The 23,085-nt window shown below is 48.2% G+C and overlaps 1 protein-coding gene across 1 annotated transcript in view; it reads right to left on the bottom strand.

Annotated features, from left to right (window-relative positions):
• Positions 1 to 23,085, bottom strand: part of LOC142312943 (uncharacterized) — a 275,262-nt gene that overhangs the window by 175,689 nt on the left and 76,488 nt on the right. The window contains 4 exon segments of the mRNA XM_075351931.1: positions 14,366 to 14,439; positions 17,610 to 18,006; positions 18,054 to 19,416; positions 20,177 to 20,933. Coding sequence (XP_075208046.1) covers positions 14,366 to 14,439; positions 17,610 to 18,006; positions 18,054 to 19,416; positions 20,177 to 20,933 — 2,591 coding nt within the window.

Here is a 23,085-nt window from a genome sequence, read left to right on the forward strand (position 1 = left end):
GAGCGGGACACAACCTCTCGCCACACTGTCTCCCTTGCTACCGAATAGCTGCGACAAGTCACAACCTGTTGATGGTCGTCAAAATCGTCCTCCCCCTCCATACTTGATGGATCACTCTTGGCTAATAGGAGTGCACTAATGCTACCCCTGAGGGTCGGATGCGCCATAGTGTGTGCGCACGTGCGTGTATATAAGGAGGGGGGAGGTTTAGGAGGATTCTAAAAGCGCAATCATTAACAATCCCTAAAAGAGGGAAGAATAGGAAGCATTTAAGGAAATCAGGATGGATGTACACAGAACTTAAACACATGCTAAAAAGGAAGAAAGAAATGTTTATTAAATGGAAAGAGGTAGGCATATCTAAAGAAGAATATAACACCGTCTGCAAAACCTGCAGGGCACACATCAGATTAGGCAAAGCTGATAATGAAATAAGGCTTGCAAGAGATGTCAAAAGCAATAAAAAAGAATTTTGAAGTTGATGTAAAAAATAAAAGAAAAGTCAAAGATGTTATAGGAATTTTACAGGATGAAAATGGTGAAGTTGTAAAAAATGATGTTGAGAAAGCCAAACTTATAAATTGTTATTTTGCATCTGTTTTCTCTGAAAAAGAAAATGTAAAATCAATTTAACTTCACCGTTCTATTGTCGGAATCCAGGCCATCAATAAACAAAGAGATAGTGTTGTGAATGTTAGTTATGTCTTGGCTGCTGGGAGGCTCCCTCTGGTGGCCAGGAAGGGTTTGGACAGAGACCAGGTGGGTTGTGCAGTGGGTGTTTCCTTTCCTAACTCACTGCTTATTTAAGTCCGGGTCTGATTGTAGGCTGTTGACGGATGTCAGTTGTTCTTTGTATCTCTAGCCTGCTTAATCCTGCTCTACATCACATCCACTCCAGATAAGTTCTTGCTCTTTATTTATTGCCTGGTTCTTTTGCTTTTCTGGGTTTGTCATTTGTTGTGGTTGGTTTCAGTTTATTTCCTTCCAGGGATTTTTCCCCTCAGTGGATTGTTGAGGAACTCCCTGCAGTTCTGTGTGGAGGAGATCGGAGCAGGTGCTGTTCTGTCTCAACGAGACGCTACTTCGGGTAAACTTAAGCCCTGTGCCTTTTTCTCTCGGAAGTTTGCTCCTTCTGAACGGAATTATGATGTGGGGAACCGGGAATTATTGGCTATGAAGTGGGCATTTGAAGAGTGGAGGCATTGGTTGGAGGGGGCTAGGCATCAAGTTGTGGTGCTTACGGACCACAAGAATCTCATCTATCTGGAATCGGCCAAGTGGTTGATTCCTCGGCAGGCCAGGTGGGCTTTGTTTTTTACCCGGTTTAATTTTGTGGTCTCTTTTTTGCCGGGCACCAAGAATGTTAAGGCCGATGCCCTTTCCAGGAGTTTCTGCGCTGACTCTTTGGAGGTTGTCGAACCGTCTACTATCCTGAATGATGGTGTAGTTTTCTCGGCTATTTCGCCTGATCTGCGGTTGGCACTGGCGGAATTTCAGGGGGATAAACCTGAGAGATGTCCTACCGGGAAACTGTTTGTCCCAGACCAATGGAGAGACCGAGTTGTCTCTGAGGTTCATTGCTCTGTTTTGGCGGGTCATCCTGGCATTTTTGGTACTCGGGATCTTGTGAGACGCTCTTTTTGGTGGCCTTCCCTGTCCCGAGATGTCCGTCGTTTTGTGCAGTCGTGTGGAGTATGTTCTAGGTCCAAGCCCTGTTGTTCACGTTCTAGTGGGCTATTATTGCCTTTGCCTGTACCTAAGAAACCTTGGACGCATCTCTATGGATTTTATTTCAGAGCTTCCCGTCTCTCAGAAAATGACTGTGATTTGGGTGATCTGTGACAGATTCTCCAAGATGGTCCACTTGGTTCCCCTATCTAAGTTGCCGTCTTCATCAGAGTTGGTGCCTTTGTTTTTGCAACATGTTGTCCGTTTGCATGGTATTCCCGAAAACATTATTTCTGACAGAGGGGTGCAGTTTGTATCCAGGTTTTGGAGGATTTTTTGCTCCAAATTGGGTGTTCAGCTGTCTTTCTCCTCGGCGTTTCATCCTCAGACCAACGGTCAGACTGAAAGGGCTAACCAGACCCTGGAGACCTATTTACGGTGTTTTGTTTCTGCGGATCAGGATGACTGGGTTTCGTTTTTGCCTTTGGCTGAATTTGCCCTTAACAATAGAGCTAGCTCTACCACGTTGGTGTCCCCCTTTTTCTGCAATTTTGGGTATCACCCTAGGTTCCTCTCAGGGCAGCTTGAGGCGTCTGACTGTCCGGGGGTGGATTCTGTGGTCGACAGAATGCAGCAGATTTGGGGTCAGGTAGTAGATAAATTGTTTCAGTCCCAAGAAACTGCCCAAAAGTTTGCCAACCGGCGTCGGACTGTTGGTCCCCGGTTTAAAGTAGGGGACATGGTGTGGTTGTCCTCTAAAAATATTCCTATGAGAGTTCCGTCTCCTAAATTTAAGCCCAGATTTATTGGACCTTATAAGATTTCGGAGATTATTAATCCTGTATCTTTCCGTTTGACTCTGCCTGCGTCATTTAAGATTCACAATGTCTTCCATAAGTCCTTGTTGAAGAAACATGTGGAGCCGGCAGTTCCTGCAGCAGCGCCTCCTGACCCTGTTTTGGTACAAGGGGATCTGGAGTATGAGGTTGAAAAAATTCTGGATTCCCGTCGCAGTAGGCGTCAGCTTCAGTACCTTGTGAAATGGAAGGGTTATGGGCAGGAGGATAACTCTTGGGTTGTGGCTTCTGACATTCATGCGGACAGGTTGGTTCGCGCCTTCCATCATGCTCATCCCGAGCGACCCGGTGGCGTGGGTGAGGGTTCGGTGACCCCTCCTCAAGGGGGGGTACTGTTGTGAATGTTAGTTATGCCTTGGCTGCTGGGAGGCTCCCTCTGGTGACCAGGAAGGGTTTGGACAGAGACCAGGTGGGTTGTGCAGTGGGTGTTTCCTTTCCTAACTCACTGCTTATTTAAGTCCGGGTCTGATTGCAGGCTGTTGCCGGATGTCAGTTGTTCTTTGTATCTCTAGCCTGCTTAATCCTGCTCTACATCACATCCACTCCAGATAAGTTCTTGCTCTTTATTTATTGCCTGGTTCTTTTGCTTATCTGGGTTTGTCATTTGTTGTGGTTGGTTTCAGTTTATTTCCTTCCAGGGATTTTTCCCCTCAGTGGATTGTTGAGGAACTCCCTGCAGTTCTGTGTGGAGTATTGCTCCTTTGGGTCCATGTGTTTATGGCTTGTTGAATTTGTTATAATTCTTGTTTTCTGTTCATTGGTATGACAAGGGCACCTGGTATAGGACGGAGTTCAGATCGAGCGATCTGAGGGCCTTTTTGTACTATCAGGAAGTTTGTATTTTGCAGGGTTTTTCTCTGGCTACCATCAGTCCCTTTCCTGTCCTTTCCTATTTTAGTCAGCGGGGGCCTCACCTTTTGCTAATCCTGTCATCTACCTGTGTATTGTGTTTTTCCTATATCACCGCAGTCTTTGAATGTGGGGGGCTTGCTATTCTTGTCTATTTTCTGAGGCAGAGAGTTATTCATCTTTCCTACCTTTAGGATAGTTAGTTCTCCGGCTGGGTTCGCGGTGCACAGGATGTTAGTTCACCCCTCGGGTACTTCTAGTTGTGTTGGTTAGTAAGGGGATGGCGGCCAGATTAGTTGCCAAGGCTCTTGTCACCTTTTTGCCAATGATTTGTGGTGATCTTCCATGGTTCCGGATCATAACAAGATAGTGAGGGAATATTTAGCAAACATTAATGAATTCAAGTCCCCAGGTCCAGATGAATTACACTCCAGAGTACTGAAGGAGATATGTAAAAGGATAAAGTGGTGAGTCCCATAATTAAAATCTTCATCTTTATTCAGAAAATTTTTAAAACATCATGATGGTTGAATTATAGTCTCAACATGTTTCAGGCATTTCAGGCACGGTTTTATATATATATATATATATATATATATATATAATTTCTGCTACTGAAGGAGATAGCAGAGGAAATATTAGAACCACTCTTCATAATTTTTGAGAACAGGAGAAGTTCCAGAAGACTGGAGAAGAGCAAATGTTTTCCCTATCTTCAAAAAGGGGAAGAAGGTGGACCCAGGGAACTACAGGCCTGTGAGCCTGACTTCCATACCAGAAAAGATCTTTGAACAAATTATTAAACAACATTTATGCAAGTACCTGGATGAGAAGGAAGTAATTAACCAGAGCCAGCATGGGTTTGTAACTAACAAGTCATGTCAGACTAACTTAATTTCCTCCTATGACAAAATCACTGACTTGGTGGATCAGGGAAATGCAGTAGATATAGTATATCCTAACTTCAGCAAAGCATTTGACAAAGTATCTCATACAATCCTTATTGAAAAAATGACCAAGTGTGGAATGGACAAGGCAACTGTTAGATGGATTTGTAACTGGCTTAGTGATCGGAGTCAAAGAGTAGTCATAAATGGCTGCACATCCAGTTGTTAGACTGTCTCAAGTGGGGTACCACAGGGCTCTGTCCCGGGCCCCGTGTTGTTCAACATCTTTATCAATCATTTAGATTAAGGAATTAAAGGGGATATCCGGCTTATTTTGACTTCTTTTTTATTATTTCCCTATTGGGCTACATTGGGTGATTTAAGTAGATAGTGACTGCTTACCTGCCCTGCTCTCAGCCCCTCTCCCCTGGCTCAGAGCGGTCATGTGACCGCTCCTGCCGCGATTTTGCTGCTTCCGGTCATTTCATGTCAACATGGGCAGGACCATGTTTACATGCAAATCTGTGAACAGCATGTTGCCGTCCTGCTGGGCAGGTACAGTGTGTGTAGTCCCCGCCCCCCTTGCCTGCACCCTCCCACACATTCCCCCGCACCCCGTCCTCTCCCCGCAATCTCCCCCGGCACTGCTGTGGGGTCCATGACCTGGGGGAGGGGCCTGGCGGCTGCCTACGGTGTCACCGCCAGCAGCGAGCTCCCTGCTCAGGATCGCACATTCAAATGTATCGGCATCACAGATGCCGATACATTTGAAAGCACTGATGAGAAGGAGTGCAGTGCTGCCTCTCAGCATTGTCCCGCTGTCTGTGTCTGACAGTTCAGGACAGCGGTGATGTCACTACTGTGCTGATATGTCCAGACCAGACAGCGGACGAATGTGCAGCAGCGGCAGGGACCGAGGACGGGTGAGTGTGAATTCCCTACGGGCTCATTCACATGACCGGTCCATTTGTCCTGGTCAGTTCTGTTTTTTTGCGGACCCACGGACAGGACCATCTTTTCAATGTCTTTTGTGTAGGATCGGAGGACACACGGAAACACTTCCGTATGCATCCGATCCTACAAAAAAAACACATCGGATGCCGTATGTCCATTCCGTTATTATGGAACGTGTCCTATTTTGTTCCGTAATAACGGACTGTGACTCAATACAAGTCAAAGGGCCCGCAAAATCCGTGGAAGCCGCACAGAAGCACTTCTGTGTGATCTCCGTCGGGTGCCCGTGCAGTCTGTGTCCCGCTCCCCCGCCAGCCCCGCGGCTGCCCGCACTGCAGTGTGTCAGTGTCTGGCTGCAGTATCAGCAGCTTCTCACACTGCAGTGCGGGCAGCCGCGGGGATGGCGAGCGCTGCTGTCAGGTTAGATGAGATCATTACCTGCTGTGACGATCTCCTGCACTCCTGACGTCAGCGCTTGTCACTGCCTTCTATGCCCCCTGCGTTCTTGCGTCACGTCTTGCGGGCGGCCCGAGATGTCACTAGGGGTGACGTCACGGGCTCCCGCGATACTGCTGATAACGCGGCAGGCATAGAAGTCAGTGACAGCGCTGACATCAGGAGTACAGGAGATTGTCATAGCAGGTAATGATCTCATCCAACCTCCTGACAGCAGCGCTCGTCATCCCCTGCAGTGACCTGGGCTGACCTATTGATGTTAGCTCAGGTCACTGCACTGCTCTCACAGCCAATGGGGAACATTCTGTTCTTCATTGACTGGGACAGTGACTATGGTATGGATCGTCGTGTGACCCCCTTATTGGATTACGCTGGCATCAACCCCATATATTATCCTGTTTGCCACCGCACCAGGGTAATGGGATGAGTTGGGGAAAAGCGCCAGTATTGGCTCATCTAATGGATGCGCCACTTCCGGGGCGGCTGTGTCCTGCTATTTTTAGGCTGGGGAGTGTCCAATAACAGTGGACCTCCCTAGTCTGAGAATACCAGACCACAGCTGTCTGCTTTACCTTGGCTGGTGATCCAATTTGGGGGGGACTCCGTGTTTTTTGTTTTAAATTATTTTTTTAATTTAAAATAACAGCGTGGGGTGCCCTCTGTTTTGGATTACCAGCCAAGGTGAAGCTGCCAGCTGTGGTTTGCAGGCTGCAGCCGTCTGCTTTACCCTAGCTGGCTACAAAAAATAGGGGGACCCCACATTGTTTTTTTTAATTATTTATTTTTTGGCTAAATACAAGGCTAGGCACCCTTTAGTGCAACATGAAAGTCACTAAAGGGTGCCAGCTTAAAATATGCAAGGGGGTAGGACATTATATATGTCTTTCTCATCTATCTATCTATCTATCCCTCTGTTCATTCATTCATTCATCCCTCTCTCTCTCTATATCTATCTATCCATCTCTATATCTACTCATCTATTTATCTTTCTTGCTGCTTCCGTTTTTTGCGGTCCGCAAAAAAAAAAGAAAAATCGGAAGGCACACGGATGACACACTGATGCATCCGTGAAAAAAATGGACCGTTTTTTGCGGACCGCAAAAACGGAACGGTCATGTGAATGTAGCCTACATGTGTTCCCTATGGGGGTAGTGTGTGTGTGTGGGGGGGGAGGGTTGCAGAGCCCTATGTGTGTGTGGGGTGCAGAGCCCAATCTGGTGTGGGCTGCAGAGCCCTATGTGTGAGTGGGGTTCAAAACCCTAAGGCTATGTGCCCACGGGAGCTTGCTTCTGCGGATTTTGCTGCGGAAAACCTGCGGATTTATCTGGATTTTCCAGATAAATCCACAGGTTTCAGCATGTACAGACACTCCCCATGTTATCCTATGGGACATGTAGAGTGCTTGTGTCCACGCTGCGGAATGTGCGGTTGCGGAATATACTGCGGATATCCCGCAGCCGCACATACAGTCATATGAAAAAGTTTGGGCACCCCTATTAATGTTAACCTTTTTTCTTTAGAACAATTTGTTTTTTTTGCAACAGCTATTTCTGTTTCATATATCTAATAACTGATGGACTCAGTGATATTTCTGGATTGAAATGAGGTTTATTGTACTAACAGAAAATGTGCAATCCGCATTTAAACAAAATTTGACCGGTGCAAAAGTATGGGCACCCTTATCAATTTCTTGATTTGAACACTCCGAACTACTTTTTACTGACTTACTAACGCACTAAATTGGTTTTGTAACCTCATTGAACTTTGAACTTCATAGCCAGGTGTATCCAATCATGAGAAAAGGTATTTAAGGTGGCCACTTGCAAGTTGTTCTCCTATTTGAATCTCCTATGAAGAGTGGCATCATGGGCTCCTCAAAACAACTCTCAAATGATTTGAAAACAAAGATTATTCAATATAGTTGTTCAGGGGAAGGATACAAAAAGTTGTCTCAGAGATTTAAACTGTCAGTTTCCACTGTGAGGAACATAGTAAGGAAATGGAAGAACACAGGTACAGTTCTTGTTAAGCCCAGAAGTGGCAGGCCAAGAAAAATATCAGAAAGGCAGAGAAGAAGAATGGTGAGAACAGTCAAGGACAATCCACAGACCACCTCCAAAGACCTGCAGCATCATCTTGCTGCAGATGGTGTCAATGTGCATCGGTCAACAATACAGCGTACGTTGCACAAGGAGAAACTGTATGGGAGAGTGATGCGAAAGAAGCAGTTTGTGCAAGCACGCCACAAACAGAGTCGCCTGAGGTATGCAAAAGCACATTTGGACAAGCCAGTTACATTTTGGAAGAAGGTCCTGTGGACTGATGAAACAAAGATTGAGTTGTTTGGTCATACATAAAGGCGTTATGCATGGAGGCAAAAAACCACGGCATTCCAAGAAAAGCACTTGCTACCCACAGTAAAATTTGGTGGAGGTTCCATCATGCTTTGGGGCTGTGTGGCCAATGCCGGCACCGGGAATCTTGGTAAAGTTGAGGGTCGCATGGATTCAACTCAGTATCAGCAGATTCTTGACAATAATGTGCAAGAATCAGTGACGAAGTTGAAGTTACGCAGGGGATGGATATTTCAGCAAGACAATGATCCAAAACACCGCTCCAAATCTACTCAGGCATTCATGCAGAGGAACAATTACAATGTTCTGGAATGGCCATCCCAGTCCCCAGACCTGAATATCATTGAACATCTGTGGGATGATTTGAAGCGTGCTGTCCATGCTCGGCAACCATCAAACTTAACTGAACTGGAATTGTTTTGTAAACAGGAATGGTCAAATATACCTTCATCCAGGATCCAGGAACTCATTAAAAGCTACAGGAAGCGACTAGAGGCTGTGATTTTTCCAAAAGGAGGATCTACAAAATATTATTGTCACTTTTATGTTGAGGTGCCCATACTTTTGCATCGGTCAAATTTTGTTTAAATGCGGATTGCACATTTTCTGTTAGTACAATAAGCCTCATTTCAATCCAGAAATATTACTTAGATATATGAAACTGAAATAGCTGTTGCAAAAACCCAAATTGTTATAAAGAAAAAAGGTTAACATTAATAAGGGTGCCCAAACTTTTTCATATGACTGTAACTGCATGTCAATTATTCCAGCGGCATTACCTGCGGAAATCCCCTGCCTTGGTCCCATACTTACCTGGGTCATTCCACATCAAGTGGACGAGTTTTAAAAATCGTTCCCACTCGACGTTCTCCGATTTTGTTGAAAATTTATAAGGATGTACATGTATGTTTGAAAAGAGGTTCTGTAAATTTTTAGGGCCAGATCTCACATACATTGGGCACTGTTGACCTTTCACTGGGGGTCCCACCAAGCCTGCGGCTTCAGCTAAGAGGATTTTGCAAACTTTGGCACATAGCCATTAGAGTTCTATACTGGCTATGAAGCTGAAATTTGGAATAGTAGCTCAACTTTTGCTGCTAAACACGATAAAATTATTACCGGCTATGACAAAACAATATTTCGGCTGCAATTTTGTGTCAAAGTAGCTTGTAAAACGTTTTGCATAAAATTTATGCCTAACTTTGCCCATATATAACTCAAGACCAAAAACCAATAGTAACTGGTGCTTTGCCCTGTACACCAAACATCTACATGACTTTGCATTGCTGCAATATCACGGTCAAAGCATATGTATTTGTGGAAATATTCACACCCACATATGATGACAAACTTTAAAAAAACTGAATTTTACCTATTTTTAGGTCAAATTTCTCAAAAAGGGTACCCTTAAAATATATTAATTCTGATATTAGAAAGAGCATATTTTTCTCTACAAGGATCATTGGGGTTTTTTTTGGAGTCTCTCAGTTTCAGAAAAGAAAAATGCCCCTGAACATGGTGTTATTTATTAATACGCAATGAATGGTAACTGCACTATTCAAACCCTTGCGTTGGTCCATGGTGGTTATACCACAACCAATTCCCTAAGAATTGGTCTTATAATCCTATTAAGAATTGTAATAATGCTGTCTTTCGAGAATTAGCAGCCCCATCGCCTAGGAGACATGACCGATAGCCGTGCAAGGCCAGCCACGGGCGGTCTCTTTATCGCAGGTTCCGATGAGTTCCTTTCCTGAGGAAGGAGACGGATGTCTCTGAAACGCATAGGAACTGTCAAATAAAAAAAAGGAAATCTTTTAATTTACACGCATCAGTGGTTTTTAGCGCGGCATAAACCCGGTCTTCTCTTCTACCTGTGTGATACAAAATTCCTCTACCGGGGCTGCAGCTAAACCACCGGGCACTCACAGGCTATCATAAGGGGTTGTGACTGGCACAACCTCACCAGGTGAGTGCTTCTTTGTCTTGTCTGTCTACCCTCATACCGGGTAAGACCCTATTGCGCTTTTTTCCCCCTACAGTTTTACAAAACCACCTGCCTTGATAGCAGACACCCGGTCATTTTCCCTCGGTGCACAGGAGCAGGAAGGAGGAGGTGGGCGGGGCCTGCACAAGCTCCGGTCATGTGACAGCCGGAGCTAGTTCAGGCCCGCCCACCTTCTCCTTCACAGTCTAAACACGGCCGGAGATGGAGAGAAGTGCTGCATGATGGAGATATGAACGCCCCGATCACTCCAGCACTTGTTCTGCATTGAGGATGCAGTGCCGAAGCCATGGTACTGTATCCTCAATGCAGAATGCCCGCACTATATCCGCAGGACCTTCCACAAATAAACCGCAGCATGGAAACAGACAAAGTTGTGCTGCGGTTTTCTGGGAGATCCTGCGGAATGTCCTGCGGATATAACCGCAGGACACTTTCCCCCATGGACACATAGCCTGTGTGTGTGTGGGCTGCAGAGCCCTATGTGTGTGGGCTGCAGAGCCCTATGTGTGTTTGGGGTGCAGAGCCTGATGTGTGTGTGGGGTGCAGAGCCCGATGTGTGTGTGGGGTGCAGAGCCCGATGTGTGTGTGGGGTGCAGAGCCCGATGTGTGTGAGGGGTGCAGAGCCCGATGTGTGTGAGGGTTGCAGAGCCCGATGTGTGTGAGGGGTGCAGAGCCCGATGTGTGTGAGGGGTGCAGAGCCCGATGTGTGAGGGGTGCAGAGCCCGATGTTTGTGTGGGGCGCAGAGCCCGATGTTTGTGTGGGGCGCAGAGCCCGATGTGTGTGTGGGGGTGCAGAGCCCTATGGGGTGTGGGATGCAGAGCCCGATGTGTGTGTGGGGTGCAGAGCCCGATGTGTGTGTGGGGGTGCAGAGCCCGATGTGGTGGGGGGTGCAGAGCCCGATGTGGTGGGGGGTGCAGAGCCCGATGTGGTGGGGGTTGCAGAGCCCAATGTGGTGGGGGTGCAGAGTCCGATGTATGTGTGGGGTGCAGAGCCCGATGTGTGTGTGGGGTGAAGAGCCCGATGTGTGTGTGGGGTAAAGAGCCCGATGTGTGTGTGGGGTGAAGAGCCCGATGTGGGGCTGTTATTTCCAATGCTAGAGTGATAACAGGTCAGATGCTTGGGCAGAATACTGACAGGGAATGTGTGTGCAGAGGGCGGGCAGAGGGAGGGGCTGGACAGTGAGGCTGGGCGGTGCCAGCTCTGACTGGGAGGTTTAGCACAGGAAGAGGTCAGTTTGGTTGAGCTGAATGTAAACAAAGAGCTGCAGAGAATAAAAGAATAAAGGGATAATTCAAGAGAAACAAAAGTTAGAAAACAAAAAATAACAATGTAGGGGTGTTTTATATATGACAATACAGCACAGATTAGCTTACCAAAAATCTTTGAGTTTATGTCGGACAACTCCTTTAAAGGTAAACTGATTAAATTTGCTGATGACACAAATCTAGGAGGAATAGCTAATACTAGAGAAGAGCAAGAGATGATTCAACAAGATCTAAACATGCCGGAGCAATGGGCAGCAACTAATCCAATTGTTTTTAACAGGGAGAAATTCAAAGTCATACATCTTGGCAAGAATGATGAAAAGAGCATATACAGCATGGGAGGAATAGAGCTATCCAACAGCAAGGTGTCACGGTTGTTGTGACGCACATCCGGCATCGCTGGCGATGCCGGCCTGTGTGACACCTCCTAGCGACGCAGTATCGCTCACAAATCGTGAGTCGTGTACTGCTCGCTAGGTTCCATAATATCGTTTAATTTAGTTGTTCATCGTTTCCGGGGAAGCACACGTCGCTCCGTGTGACACCCCGGGAACGATGAACAGCAGTTCACCTGCGTCACGCGGCCGCTGCCGGCTATGTGAAGGAAGGAGGTGGGCGGGATGTTTACGTCCCGCTCATCTCCGCCCCTCCGCTTCCATTGGCCGGCGGCCGTGTGACGTCGCTGTGACGCCGAACGTCCCTCCCACTCCAGGAAGTGGACGTGCGCCGCCCACAGCGAGGTCGCACGAGAGGTAAGTACGTGTGACGGGAGTTACTGACTTTGTGCGACACGGGCAGCGATTTGCCCGTGACGCAAAAAGGACGGGGGCGGGTACGATCGATTGTGAAATTGCACAATCGGTCATACCGTGTAAAGCCCCCTTTAGGTATACTAATAGATCACAGACTGAACATGAGTCAACAGTGTGACGCAGCAGCAAAAAAGGCAAACACCATTCTAGGATATATTAACAGAAGCATACAGTCTAGATCACGTGAAGTCATTATCCCCCTTTACTCCTCTTTGGTCAGACCTCATCTGGAATATTGTGTCCAGTTCTGGGCACCACATTTAAAAAAAAGATATCAACAAACTGGAGCAAGATAAGAGAAGAGAGACCAGAATGGTGACTGGTCTGCAAACCATGTCCTATGAAGAACGGTTACAGGATTTAGGATTGTTTAGCTTGCAAAAGAGAAGACTGAGAGGAGACCTAATAGCGGTCTACAAATATCTTAAAGGCTGTCACACTGTAGAGAGAGCAGTTTTATTCTCATTTTCACAAGGAAAGACTAGAAGCAATGGGATGAAACTGATGGGGAGGAGACACAGATTAGATATTAGAAAAAACTTTTTGACAGTGAGAGTGATCAACGAGTGGAACAGACTGCCACGAGAGGTGGTGAATTCTCCTTCAATGGAAGTCTTTAAAAAGAGGTTGGACGGACATCTGTCTGGGATGATTTAGTGAATCCTGCTTTGAGCAGGAGGTTGGGCTAGATGACCCAGGAGGTCCATTCCAACTCTAATATTCTATGATTCTCTTGTGTTTTCCTCACTTACTGTTTTTCAGAGACTAACTGAAAAGATGGTAATAATAGCAAGATTTCGAGACTACTCAGGTCTCTTCTTCAGGCTCAGTATAACACAAAATCTGAAGCGTCTCATATTTATACACAACAGGACATAGAATGGGGCAGTAAATAAAACAAGTGACATGAAGCAGAACTATCAGTATGGCAAAAGGACAAACTGTTGTGGCCATAAATATTGCTGCAGTTCAGTGTGAAAGTTTTACTGTCCTCTGATTAGGATATAGTCCAGAGCTAGGATGCCCCCGGATGGTCTGAGGAGCACATCTCTTAATTGATGTAAAAAGACATGAATCCATGAGACACATTCATTCCTGCTCTGAATGTGTCAAAGGAATGTCAAAGGTCATCATTATAATGACCTCTGACACATTCAGAGCAGGAATGAATGTGTCTCTTTTTACATCAATTAAGAGATGTGTTCCTCAGACCATCCGGGGGCATCCTAGCTCTGGACTATATCCTAATCAGAGGACAGTAAAACTTTCACACTGAACTGCAGCAATATTTATGGCCACAACAGTTTGTCCTCTTGCCATACTGATAGTTCTGCTTCATGTCACTTGTTTTATTTACTGCCCCATTCTATGTCCTGTTGTGTATATGTAAGGGGTGGGCAGACCCCTTACAAAGAGGTACAGTTTCCCCGGAATGTTAATGTTTAATAAAAATGTTTTATTGTTATATGCACTGTTTTTAGGGGTTCCCCTAGTGGCCGGGTGGGACGGCCGTCTCCACAGAAACAGGGCAGAGGAAAGGAGGAGCCGGCAGCAAAAAGGGGAGGGAGAAGGAGAGTTGTTAGGGAAAAGTTAGAACCAGAGTTAGTTGTGTGTCCGGGACGGGAGAGAAGAAGCAGAGAAGGGGCAGAGTGTGGAAGCTGAGTGAATAGGAAAGCCGGAGAGAAGAGGAGAAAGCGGAACCTCAAGTGTGAAGCAGTACTGGTGTTGGTCCGGTCTGTGATAGCCGTAGTGGGAGCCAGGTGAAGTGGATTAGCCGGGCACATCCCCACTGGAGGAGACGTCAGGAACAGGTTTTTCCCCTCAGCCAAAAAGTGTGAAGTCACCTGAAGTGTTGTGCCTTTGTGAAGAAGTGTTTAATAAAATGCCTGCTGGTTCAATTGATCCATGTCTGCAGAGTCTCTGTACAACCGACGACGGCGTCTGCACCACCACACTCTGCCCCACCAAGTCATCTCCTGTCCCAAAAGTGACGGCGGCACCAGGGGTAAGCCTGATAGAAGGGGCCACAACTACAATCCCCGAGGCACCCCTGGCACTCCGTTACATATAAATATGAGACTCTTCAGATTTTGTGTTATACCATGCCTGAAGAAGAGACCTGAGAGTCTCGAAATCTTGCTATTATTACCATCTTTTCAGTTAGCCATTAAAAAGGTATCAGCCACTGAGGACTCTGTTCTTTTAAATAATTTTTTATCTCTACTGGCTAACACGGTACAAAGATATATTTTACCTGTTTTTCAGAGGTGGGTCGTCTGTATCTATCAGAGGAAAAGGCACCAATGTATGATTCTTCGATGGTAGATGCTAGAATGTACAGGCTCCTTCCAGGTATGATGTAATTTGTCACGTGATGGAGGGCATGTTCAATATATGGCTGCTCTGTGCCTACAGGACCTGTGATGATGTCACATGGAGGGGAGGAGTCAGGGGTCACATGATCAGCTCCTCAGTGTATGCAGGACTCTGCTGTGCTGGGTGTCATGGTGCTGGATGAGGGGAAGGTTATGTGTGGGGTCAGGAGGAGTTTACAGTGTGGATGTAGCAGAGCCGTGTGTGTACGAGCTGTACGGAGCGGAGCCGTGTGTGTACGAGATGTACTGAGCAGAGCCGTGTGTGTACGGAGCAGAGCCGTGTGTGTACGAGGTGTACGGAGCGGAGCCGTGTGTGTACGAGGTGTACGGAGCGGAGCCGTGTGTGTACGAGGTGTACGGAGCGGAGCCGTGTGTGTACGAGGTGTACGGAGCAGAGCAGTGTGTGTACGAGGTGTACGGAGCGGAGCCGCGTGTGTACGAGGTGTACGGAGCGGAGCCGCGTGTGTACAAGGTGTACGGAGCGGAGCCGTGTGTGTACGAGGTGTACGGAGCGGAGCCGCGTGTGTACGGAGCGGAGCTGCGTGTGTATGAGGTGTATGGAGCGGAAATTCATTCTAAACTTTTCGGCCATAGCAAGTCCTTTAGCTGACATGAGTACGAAAGGAACAGAATTTTCTTCTTGGTAAACCAAGATGGTTAATGCTTTTTCAACTCTCAAGGAAGATTTTCTCTAAAGGGTGCTTTACACGCTGCGACATCACTAACAATATATCATCTGGGTCACATCGTTAGTGACGCACATCAGGCGCCATTAGTGACATCGCAGCGTGTGACACCAAGGAGCGAGAATCAACGAGCGCAAAAACGTGAAAAATCGTTGCTCGTTGATACGTCGCTCCTTTTCATAATATCGTTGCTGTTGCAGGTACGATGTTGTTCATTGTTCCTGCGGCAGCACACATCGCTATGTGTGACACCGCAGGAACAACGAACATCTCCTTACCTGCGTCCACCAGCAATGAGGAAGGAAGGAGGTGGGCGGCATTTTCCGGCTGCTCTTCTCCATCCCTCCTCTGCTATTGGACGGCTGCCATGTGACGTCGCTGTGACCCCGCATGAACCGCCCCCTTAGAAAGGAGGCGGATTGCCGGCCAGAGCGACGTCGCAGGGAAGGTAAGTGCGTGTGATGGGTGTTAGGGATGTTGTGCGCCACGGGCAGCAATTTGCCCGTGACGCACAACCGACGGGGGCGGGTACACTCGCTAGCGATATCAGTACCGATATCGCAGCGTGTAAAGTACCCTTAAGGCTCTTGTTGTCCGTCAATTTGATGTCAATTTTCCTTTCTTTGTCGAGGTAAATGCTTCCTCTAATGGGATGGTGCAACACCGACATCTGTGCATGGTTGCTCTGCCTCTCCTGGCAGAGCCGCTGTCATGCTCACCACCCCTGCTGTCCAGTGGTGTCTCCTGCTCCCAGGATCTTCGCATATCACCCATGTCTCCTGGTAGGATGCTTAAGACTCATGCGAACTCCCTAATTCTTGAAGGGCAGTGTGCATAATTCGGAAGTGCCCCACCTAATGGCTGGGAGGCACTTGGTATTTAAGGCACCTTCCCCTACAGTTAAGTGTCTGAGCAACTTCAGTATAGTGTATTCCTTCACGTGCTAGTTTGTTTTCAGTAGAGATGAGCGAATCTGAGGTTTCGTTTTCAAACTGAACACCAAATTTAAAAATCAAGGTTCGAGTTTGAGGATCGGATGCAATATGTGCAAACAAAACCTGTGCAAGCGACATTGCGCTCAGGTACGCTTCGTGCTCAGCCCTTTGCAAGCTGCTTGCAGTGTTTTGGTTTTTTTTTAATTTGTTTATTAAGTAACAGAGATCAACCAGGTACAAATAAGGACGTATACAGTGCTTACATGTGAAAGGACTCTGTATGGAAATACACATATTCCTGGTACCTGGGGTGCATAGTCACCGTAATGAGACAAAGAGAACAAAAGACTATATTACTTACCGGTAATGGGATTTTCCAGAGTCCACGACAGCACCCACGAGAGAGGGATCCGCCCCCTTCAGGACAGGAAACCTACAGATAAAAAGGGGCGGTCCCCCTCCCTCATCAGTTAGTTTCAGAGAAATGGAGAGGAACCGCCATGAATTAGTAATAAGGTAAGACAAAAAGAACAAACAACCCCAAAGGGTGAGAAAGTAAAAGGGTAGGGGTGTACAGGGTGCTGTCGTGGACTCTGGAAAATCCCATTACCCGTAAGTAATATAGTCTTTTCCTTTCGCCACGACAGCACCCACGAGAGATTTGGAGAGAGAACACACTTAGGGAGGGACAACCATCTGAAGTACCGATCTCCCAAAAGCAAGGTCTGAGGAGGAAGAAAGGTCCAGCCGGTAGTGTTTGTAAAAAGTAGAAGGAGAGGACCAGGTGGCAGCCTTACAAATACTGTCAATGGAGACATCTGCCATGGCAGCCCAAGAGGAAGCCATCGCCCTAGTAGAATGAGCCTGTACAGGGGATGGAAGAGGCTCATGTTTCAACTCATATGCAACGGAAATGGCATCCCGCATCCATCGGGCCAAGGACTGCTTCGTCACCTGACGACCACGTCTGGACCCTGAAAGGCAACAAACAAAGCCCTATCCTGACGCCAAGGGGCTGTCCGAGAGATATATGCTAGAATAGTTTCCCTGACGTCTAGTGTGTGAAACCGGCATTCGTCTGGTGTGGTAGGGACAGGAAAGAAGGAAGGAAGGATGATTTCTGCACTCCGGTGGAACTGTGAAGCTACTTTAGGCAAATAAGCTGGGTCCATTTTGAGAACAATATGATCTGGAAAAATCCTAAGGAAGGGAGGATCTACAGAAAGAGCCTGAAGATCGCTAACACGACGGGCAGAAGTGAGTGCTACTAAGAGTCAGGTTTTAAAGGACAGCAATTTGTCAGACGCTGAGGCGAGTGGTTCAAAGGGTGGACGGGTTAGGGCATCCAGAACGAGAGTAAGATCCCATGGGGGCGGGCAGGTGAGACGGAGCGGCTGACCTCGGTCACACGCCCTGATGACACGTATGACCCACCTATTACCAGCTATATTAGAATTGTAGAGGGCGCCCAGGGCAGACACATGTACTTTAAGGGTACTGACCGACAGACCCAGATCCCTCCCAGACTGGAGAAACTCCAGAATAGAGGGGATCGGGACCACAGAAGGCGAGGCATTAGGGAAGGAGGCAAGGAACCGTTTCCATACTCGACCATACTGACGGGTGGTCACTGGCTTCCTACTCTGCAGCAGGGTATCCACAAGGCGACTGGAAACCCCCCGGGAGTCTAGTAACGCCCTTTCAAATTCCATGCCGTCAAGTGGAGTCCCTTGACGCGTGGATGCAGGAAAGGACCCTGTGACAGGAGATCCGGTCGGGATGGGAGAACCCAGGGGTCCGTCACTGACATATGTCTCAGGAGGGAGAACCAGGGACGCCTGGGCCAGAAGGGAGCGATAAGGAGAATGCGAGCTTGATCTTCCCTGATCTTCCGAAGGACTGTTGGCAGAAGAATCATGGGAGGAAAGGCATAAGCAAGGCTGTACTGCCAGGGGACCTGAAGGGCATCCAGAACTGTCGGCTGATCTGCCCTGTTCAGGGATCCAAACTGTTTCAACTGCCTGTTGTCTTTGGTAGCAAACAAATCTATAACCGGGAGGCCCCAGTACTGCACGATTTGAGCAAAAACTTCCCGATGTAAGACCCATTCTCCCTGACAGAGAGTGTGACGGCTGAGGAAATCCGCTTTGACATTGTCCACCCCTCGGATGTGTACCGCAGAGAGGGACAATAGATGAGTCTCGGCGAGTTCCAATAGGTGAACCGCCGTGGACATGAGGGAAGACGACCTCGTCCCCCCTTGGCGGTTGATGTATGCGACTACCGTTTGATTGTCCGTACAAAGTCGTACATGGGTGCCCTTGAGGAGGTGAAGAAAAGACATCAGGGCTTGACTGACCGCCATGAGTTCTTTCCGGTTGGAAGACGCAGTCGACTCTTGCATGGACCAAAGACCTTGGGTCATAGAGTCCCCCAGGTGAGCCCCCCACCCCCAGGGACTGGCGTCCGTTGTGAGAACACTGGTGGGGTGAACATGCCATTCCTTCCCCTTGGTTAAGTTCTCTTCCAGTAGCCACCAAGTCAGGGACGCACGAGCAGTGTCCGTCAAGACCAGAGGACGATCGAGGGACCCTGGATGGGACCTTGTCGCTGCCAGCACCTCCCACTGCAGCTGTCTGGAGTGAAGTTGAGCCCACTGGACAGCGGGGATACAGGAGGTAAGGGACCCCAACAGAGACATGGCGGACCGGAGAGAGAGTGATCTGTGATTCTGTGCGCGTCGTACAATCCTCTGGATTTTTGCCACTTTGTCCGATGGGAGAAAACAACGCTGTTGACGGGAATCCAGGAGCATGCCTAGGAAAGACTGAAAAGTGGAGGGCGTGAGTCTAGATTTTTGTAGATTCAAAAGCCACCCGAGACGGCCCAGAGTTGACATAGCATGATGGAGACGGAGAGAACATTGTGCCGCCGTGTTACCCACAACCAGTAGGTCATCCAGATACGGGATTATGAAAGTCTGTTGCTCTCGAAGGTGAGCAGTGACCTCCGCCATGACCTTAGTGAAAATCCGTGGGGCGAGCGAAACGCCGAAGGGCATGGCCGTGAATTGGAAATGGTGAACAGAGTCGTGAATGGAGAGTGCTACCCGAAAGTACTGCTGATAATGTGGGTGAACCGGGACGTGGTAATACGCATCCTTGAGGTCAAGGACCGCCATGTAACAATTGGGGTAGAGCAATTTTATAGTGGTCAGGAGGGATTCCATTTTAAAAGGCCGGTATTTTAGAAAGAGATTAAGCTTTTTTAGATTAATTATGGTCCTAAATGACCCATCAGGCTTTGGTACTAAGAAAAGAGGAGAGTAAAACCCTCTACCCCTCTCATGTAATGGGACTGGTGTAAGAACCTGCTTTTCTACAAGAGTAAGGACTGCCGACACCAGTGCGCTATGTTGACCCTCCGACCTCCTAGTGGGTGTAAGACAAAACAATTGAGGAGGGAGGGAGGTGAATTCCAGCCGGAGACCAAGAGAAATCAAATCCAGTATAAAGGAGCTGGAAGTGATGGTCTGCCAAATGGTCGCAAAAAAACGGAGTCTGCCTCCCACCGGAAAACCCCCATCATTGTTTAGGGAACTTCCTACGGAAGGAAGAGTTTCCGAACAGGGCCCCCTTGGACCCAGAGGCGGGGTTGTCCGATCTATCCCTGCGGTCAGGTCGGGTGGGCTGGAAACGACGTTTGCGATACGGGAGCCTAGAAGGAGGAGCAAATGCATTAGGGAACCCTTTTTTACTATCACCAGCCTTGGTGAGTATGTCATCCAGCTGAGGACCAAAGAGGAACTCACCCTCACAGGGAAGTGCACACAGTCTCGATTTTGAGGATGTGTCCCCTTTCCACGATTTTAGCCAGAGGGCTCTCCGGGCCGCATTAGAAGACCCTGCCGCTCGGGCTGCCAGACGAACAGAGTCCGCAGAAGCATCTGCCAGGTAATTAGCTGCGTCTTTGAGTAAGGGTAACGAAGAAACAATCTTGTCCCTGGAGGTGCCTGACTTAAGCTGCTTGTCTAAGTTATCTATCTAGACTAAAAGTGACCTGGCTGTACATGTGGCAGAAATGGCGGGTTTTAGTGCCCCTGCAGAGGCTTCCCAGGTTTTTCGCAGGAAGGCATCTGCTTTACGGTCTAGAGGGTCTCGTAAAAATCCCATATCCTCGAAAGGCAGTGCTGATTTTTTGGAGGATTTTGCCACGGCCACATCCACCTTTGGTACCTTGCACCATTGAGACAAGTCCGTGTCATCGAAGGGATACCTTCGTTTTGAAGAAGACGGGAGGAACCCGCGATGATCCTGTTTCTGCCATTCCTTGCGAACAAGACTTTTAAGGGCCTCATTTACAGGAAAAGACTTCCGTTTCTTTTGAGTGAGACCAGCAAATAAGGTATGATCAGCAGATTTGGGAGTTTTTTCTTCTGCAACCCCCATGGTTGATCGAACGGCTTTCACCAACGCGTCCATCCCATCTAAGGAAAAACATGCTTTTCCAGCCTCGTCAGAAGAAGATGAGGAAGAGGCTGAAGAAGAATCACTCTGGCTTTCCGCTGAATCAGAAGACGGGGGGGAATCATGCTGGCGGTGAGCTTTCTTGGGTTTTTTAGACCCTTGAAGTGACTGAAGAGAAGCCTGAATCTCTGTACGGATTAGTTCCCTGATGTCCGGAGGGGGGGTAGTAGAAGCCGAAGCCTCCCCCCTTATAGCTTGGATACAGGGCCTACAAAGTCTTTGTATATAGTCTTTAGGGAGGGGGCAGGCACACAGGGGACATTCCTTATTATTAGCTTTAGCAGTGCTTTTCTTAGGTGCCTGGAACAGAACCGGAAGGGAACATCAGTATAGGGCAACATTCACGAAGTTCACTCACCCATATCAGGAAAAAGAACGGATACCGGCTTTGGAGTGGAGATGAATGCTTTGTTAGCCTGTCCTTAGAGGATGCAGTGTCCTCCTTCCTCCTACGACCCGTGGAACTCCTGGTGTCACTGGAGTCTTTATGTCCAGCATCCCTGGACGGAGAAGGGTCCCGGGATGGGGAGGCGCGGGGACTTCCCATCACTCGATTGTGTAGAAGCTGAGTAACTTCTATTAGAAAGGAAGCCCCTCTTTTTAACTGTCCCTTCCCCCCACCGCTCCTGCAGTTCCGGTCACCGTCGTAGCAATGAGCGCTGACGCAGCAAGTCCCGGACACGCCCCCCCCGCGCGCGTACACGCTACTGCAAACACGTGGTGCAGGGGGAGCGCCGGACTCACCGCACACAGCAACTCACCGTCAGCAGCAGATGTACATCAGGAGGGATCCACGAGTCTCCAAGCCATCCGTTCCTCCGGAAGTGTTCCGTCCACTTCCGGGTCCCTGCAGCAGTTCGCGCGCGTGCGCTGACGCGGCAGTTCCCGGACACGCCCCCCCTTGTGCACACGTGGTCCGCAACCCGGAAGAAGCAGGAACCGTGTCAGCACAGGGAGAGCCACCGGCCCCACCGCGAACAGCATACTCACCAGCGCGGTCCTGCAGGCGTCATTTCCCAGGAGGACAAGGCCAGACCAAGGGAAAGAGGACGAGTTGCACCGGAGGATGGAGTCCACGAGGGGAGCTCCACCGACCGTGCTTCTGGAATCCTGAGCTCCGCCGTTCCCCTAGAGACCGCACGGACTCCACTAGACCCAGGTATGGTAGGTTCCGATCCATTCAGGACAGGAAACCAACTGATGAGGGAGGGGGACCGCCCCTTTTTATCTGTAGGTTTCCTGTCCTGAAGGGGGCGGATCCCTCTCTCGTGGGTGCTGTCGTGGCGAAAGGAAAAGAATACAACATAAAACACATAACAACAATATCACAGTGACTGTTTCTGCCATAGGCACCAACCAAGGAACATTCAACATTAATGCCAGACCATAATATATTTATTACAATATAAGCGTGAATGGGCAATCCAGACAATTATTATACTTAGGCAAGTAACGTCAGAGAAGAGGAATTCCACATCTCCCGACCTTATTACAGTATATTTTTCAGGGCAACATCTATTTTGATATACTGTCCGATCATAAGGTAGCACTGTATTTATTAGCTCCAACCATGCACGCACCGTCAAGGGGAACTGCCCATCCATCGCAGGGCAATGAGTTTCCTGGCCATAAATAGGGATTCCCAAAGAAATATTTTGTGGTCATGAGACCAGGTTCCCTCATCCAACACTCCAAACATGCAGAGAAGTGGATCAAGAGGTATAGGGAAAGAGGCCAGGGAGGACAGAAGCGATATCATGTTACGCTAAAAGGCAGCGATTACCAGGAAGCCCTAGATCATACACCTGTAGTGTTTGAATCGCTCACACTAGGGGTAACAACATCGTGCTCGGATGTAATGTGCAACAAAAAAAAAAGTTTGAAAAAGTCCACCCTCCCCCGGAAGTATTCTGCTTATGACTGGCTGTATATGGGCAGAGACCCAAACTGCCAATTAGTGAGTTGATCCGGGGTTCGGGTCAAGCTCAAGCCTGTAGAGCTAGGCTCATTTGCTGCCAGTGAACCGAACTTCAAAAGGTTTGTTCATCCTTAGTTTTCAGGTCCTTGTGTCCTTTTGCCTGAACCCAAAACTGTCCTGCCTGCCTGAACCTTTCCTTCCTAAATCTACGCCCCTCCTGCCTGTACTCCATGCCAGTCCATGTGTCTGAACCAGCTGTCCTGACGAGAACCAGCTGTCCTGACCGGAACCAGCCGTCCTGCCTGAATCAGTCCTGGAGTGGTACCTAATGTCTCCTGGCAGCCAAGTCCAACTTCACCATCAGAGGCTCTGGTGAATACCCGGTAGGCACTTAGCCACACCCTTCCATAGTAAGCCTGGGCCGTGGCATAGTGGATCCACACCCACATGCATGACCAATGGGAGCTGTTCTTTTGCAAATAAAAAGTGGGTATCTACATCCTTGTGCTTTTTACTCCCAGAAGTTCACAGAAG

Source organism: Anomaloglossus baeobatrachus, chromosome 5 (genome assembly GCF_048569485.1).
Source record: "Anomaloglossus baeobatrachus isolate aAnoBae1 chromosome 5, aAnoBae1.hap1, whole genome shotgun sequence".
Classification (NCBI taxonomy): Eukaryota; Metazoa; Chordata; class Amphibia; order Anura; family Aromobatidae; genus Anomaloglossus; species Anomaloglossus baeobatrachus.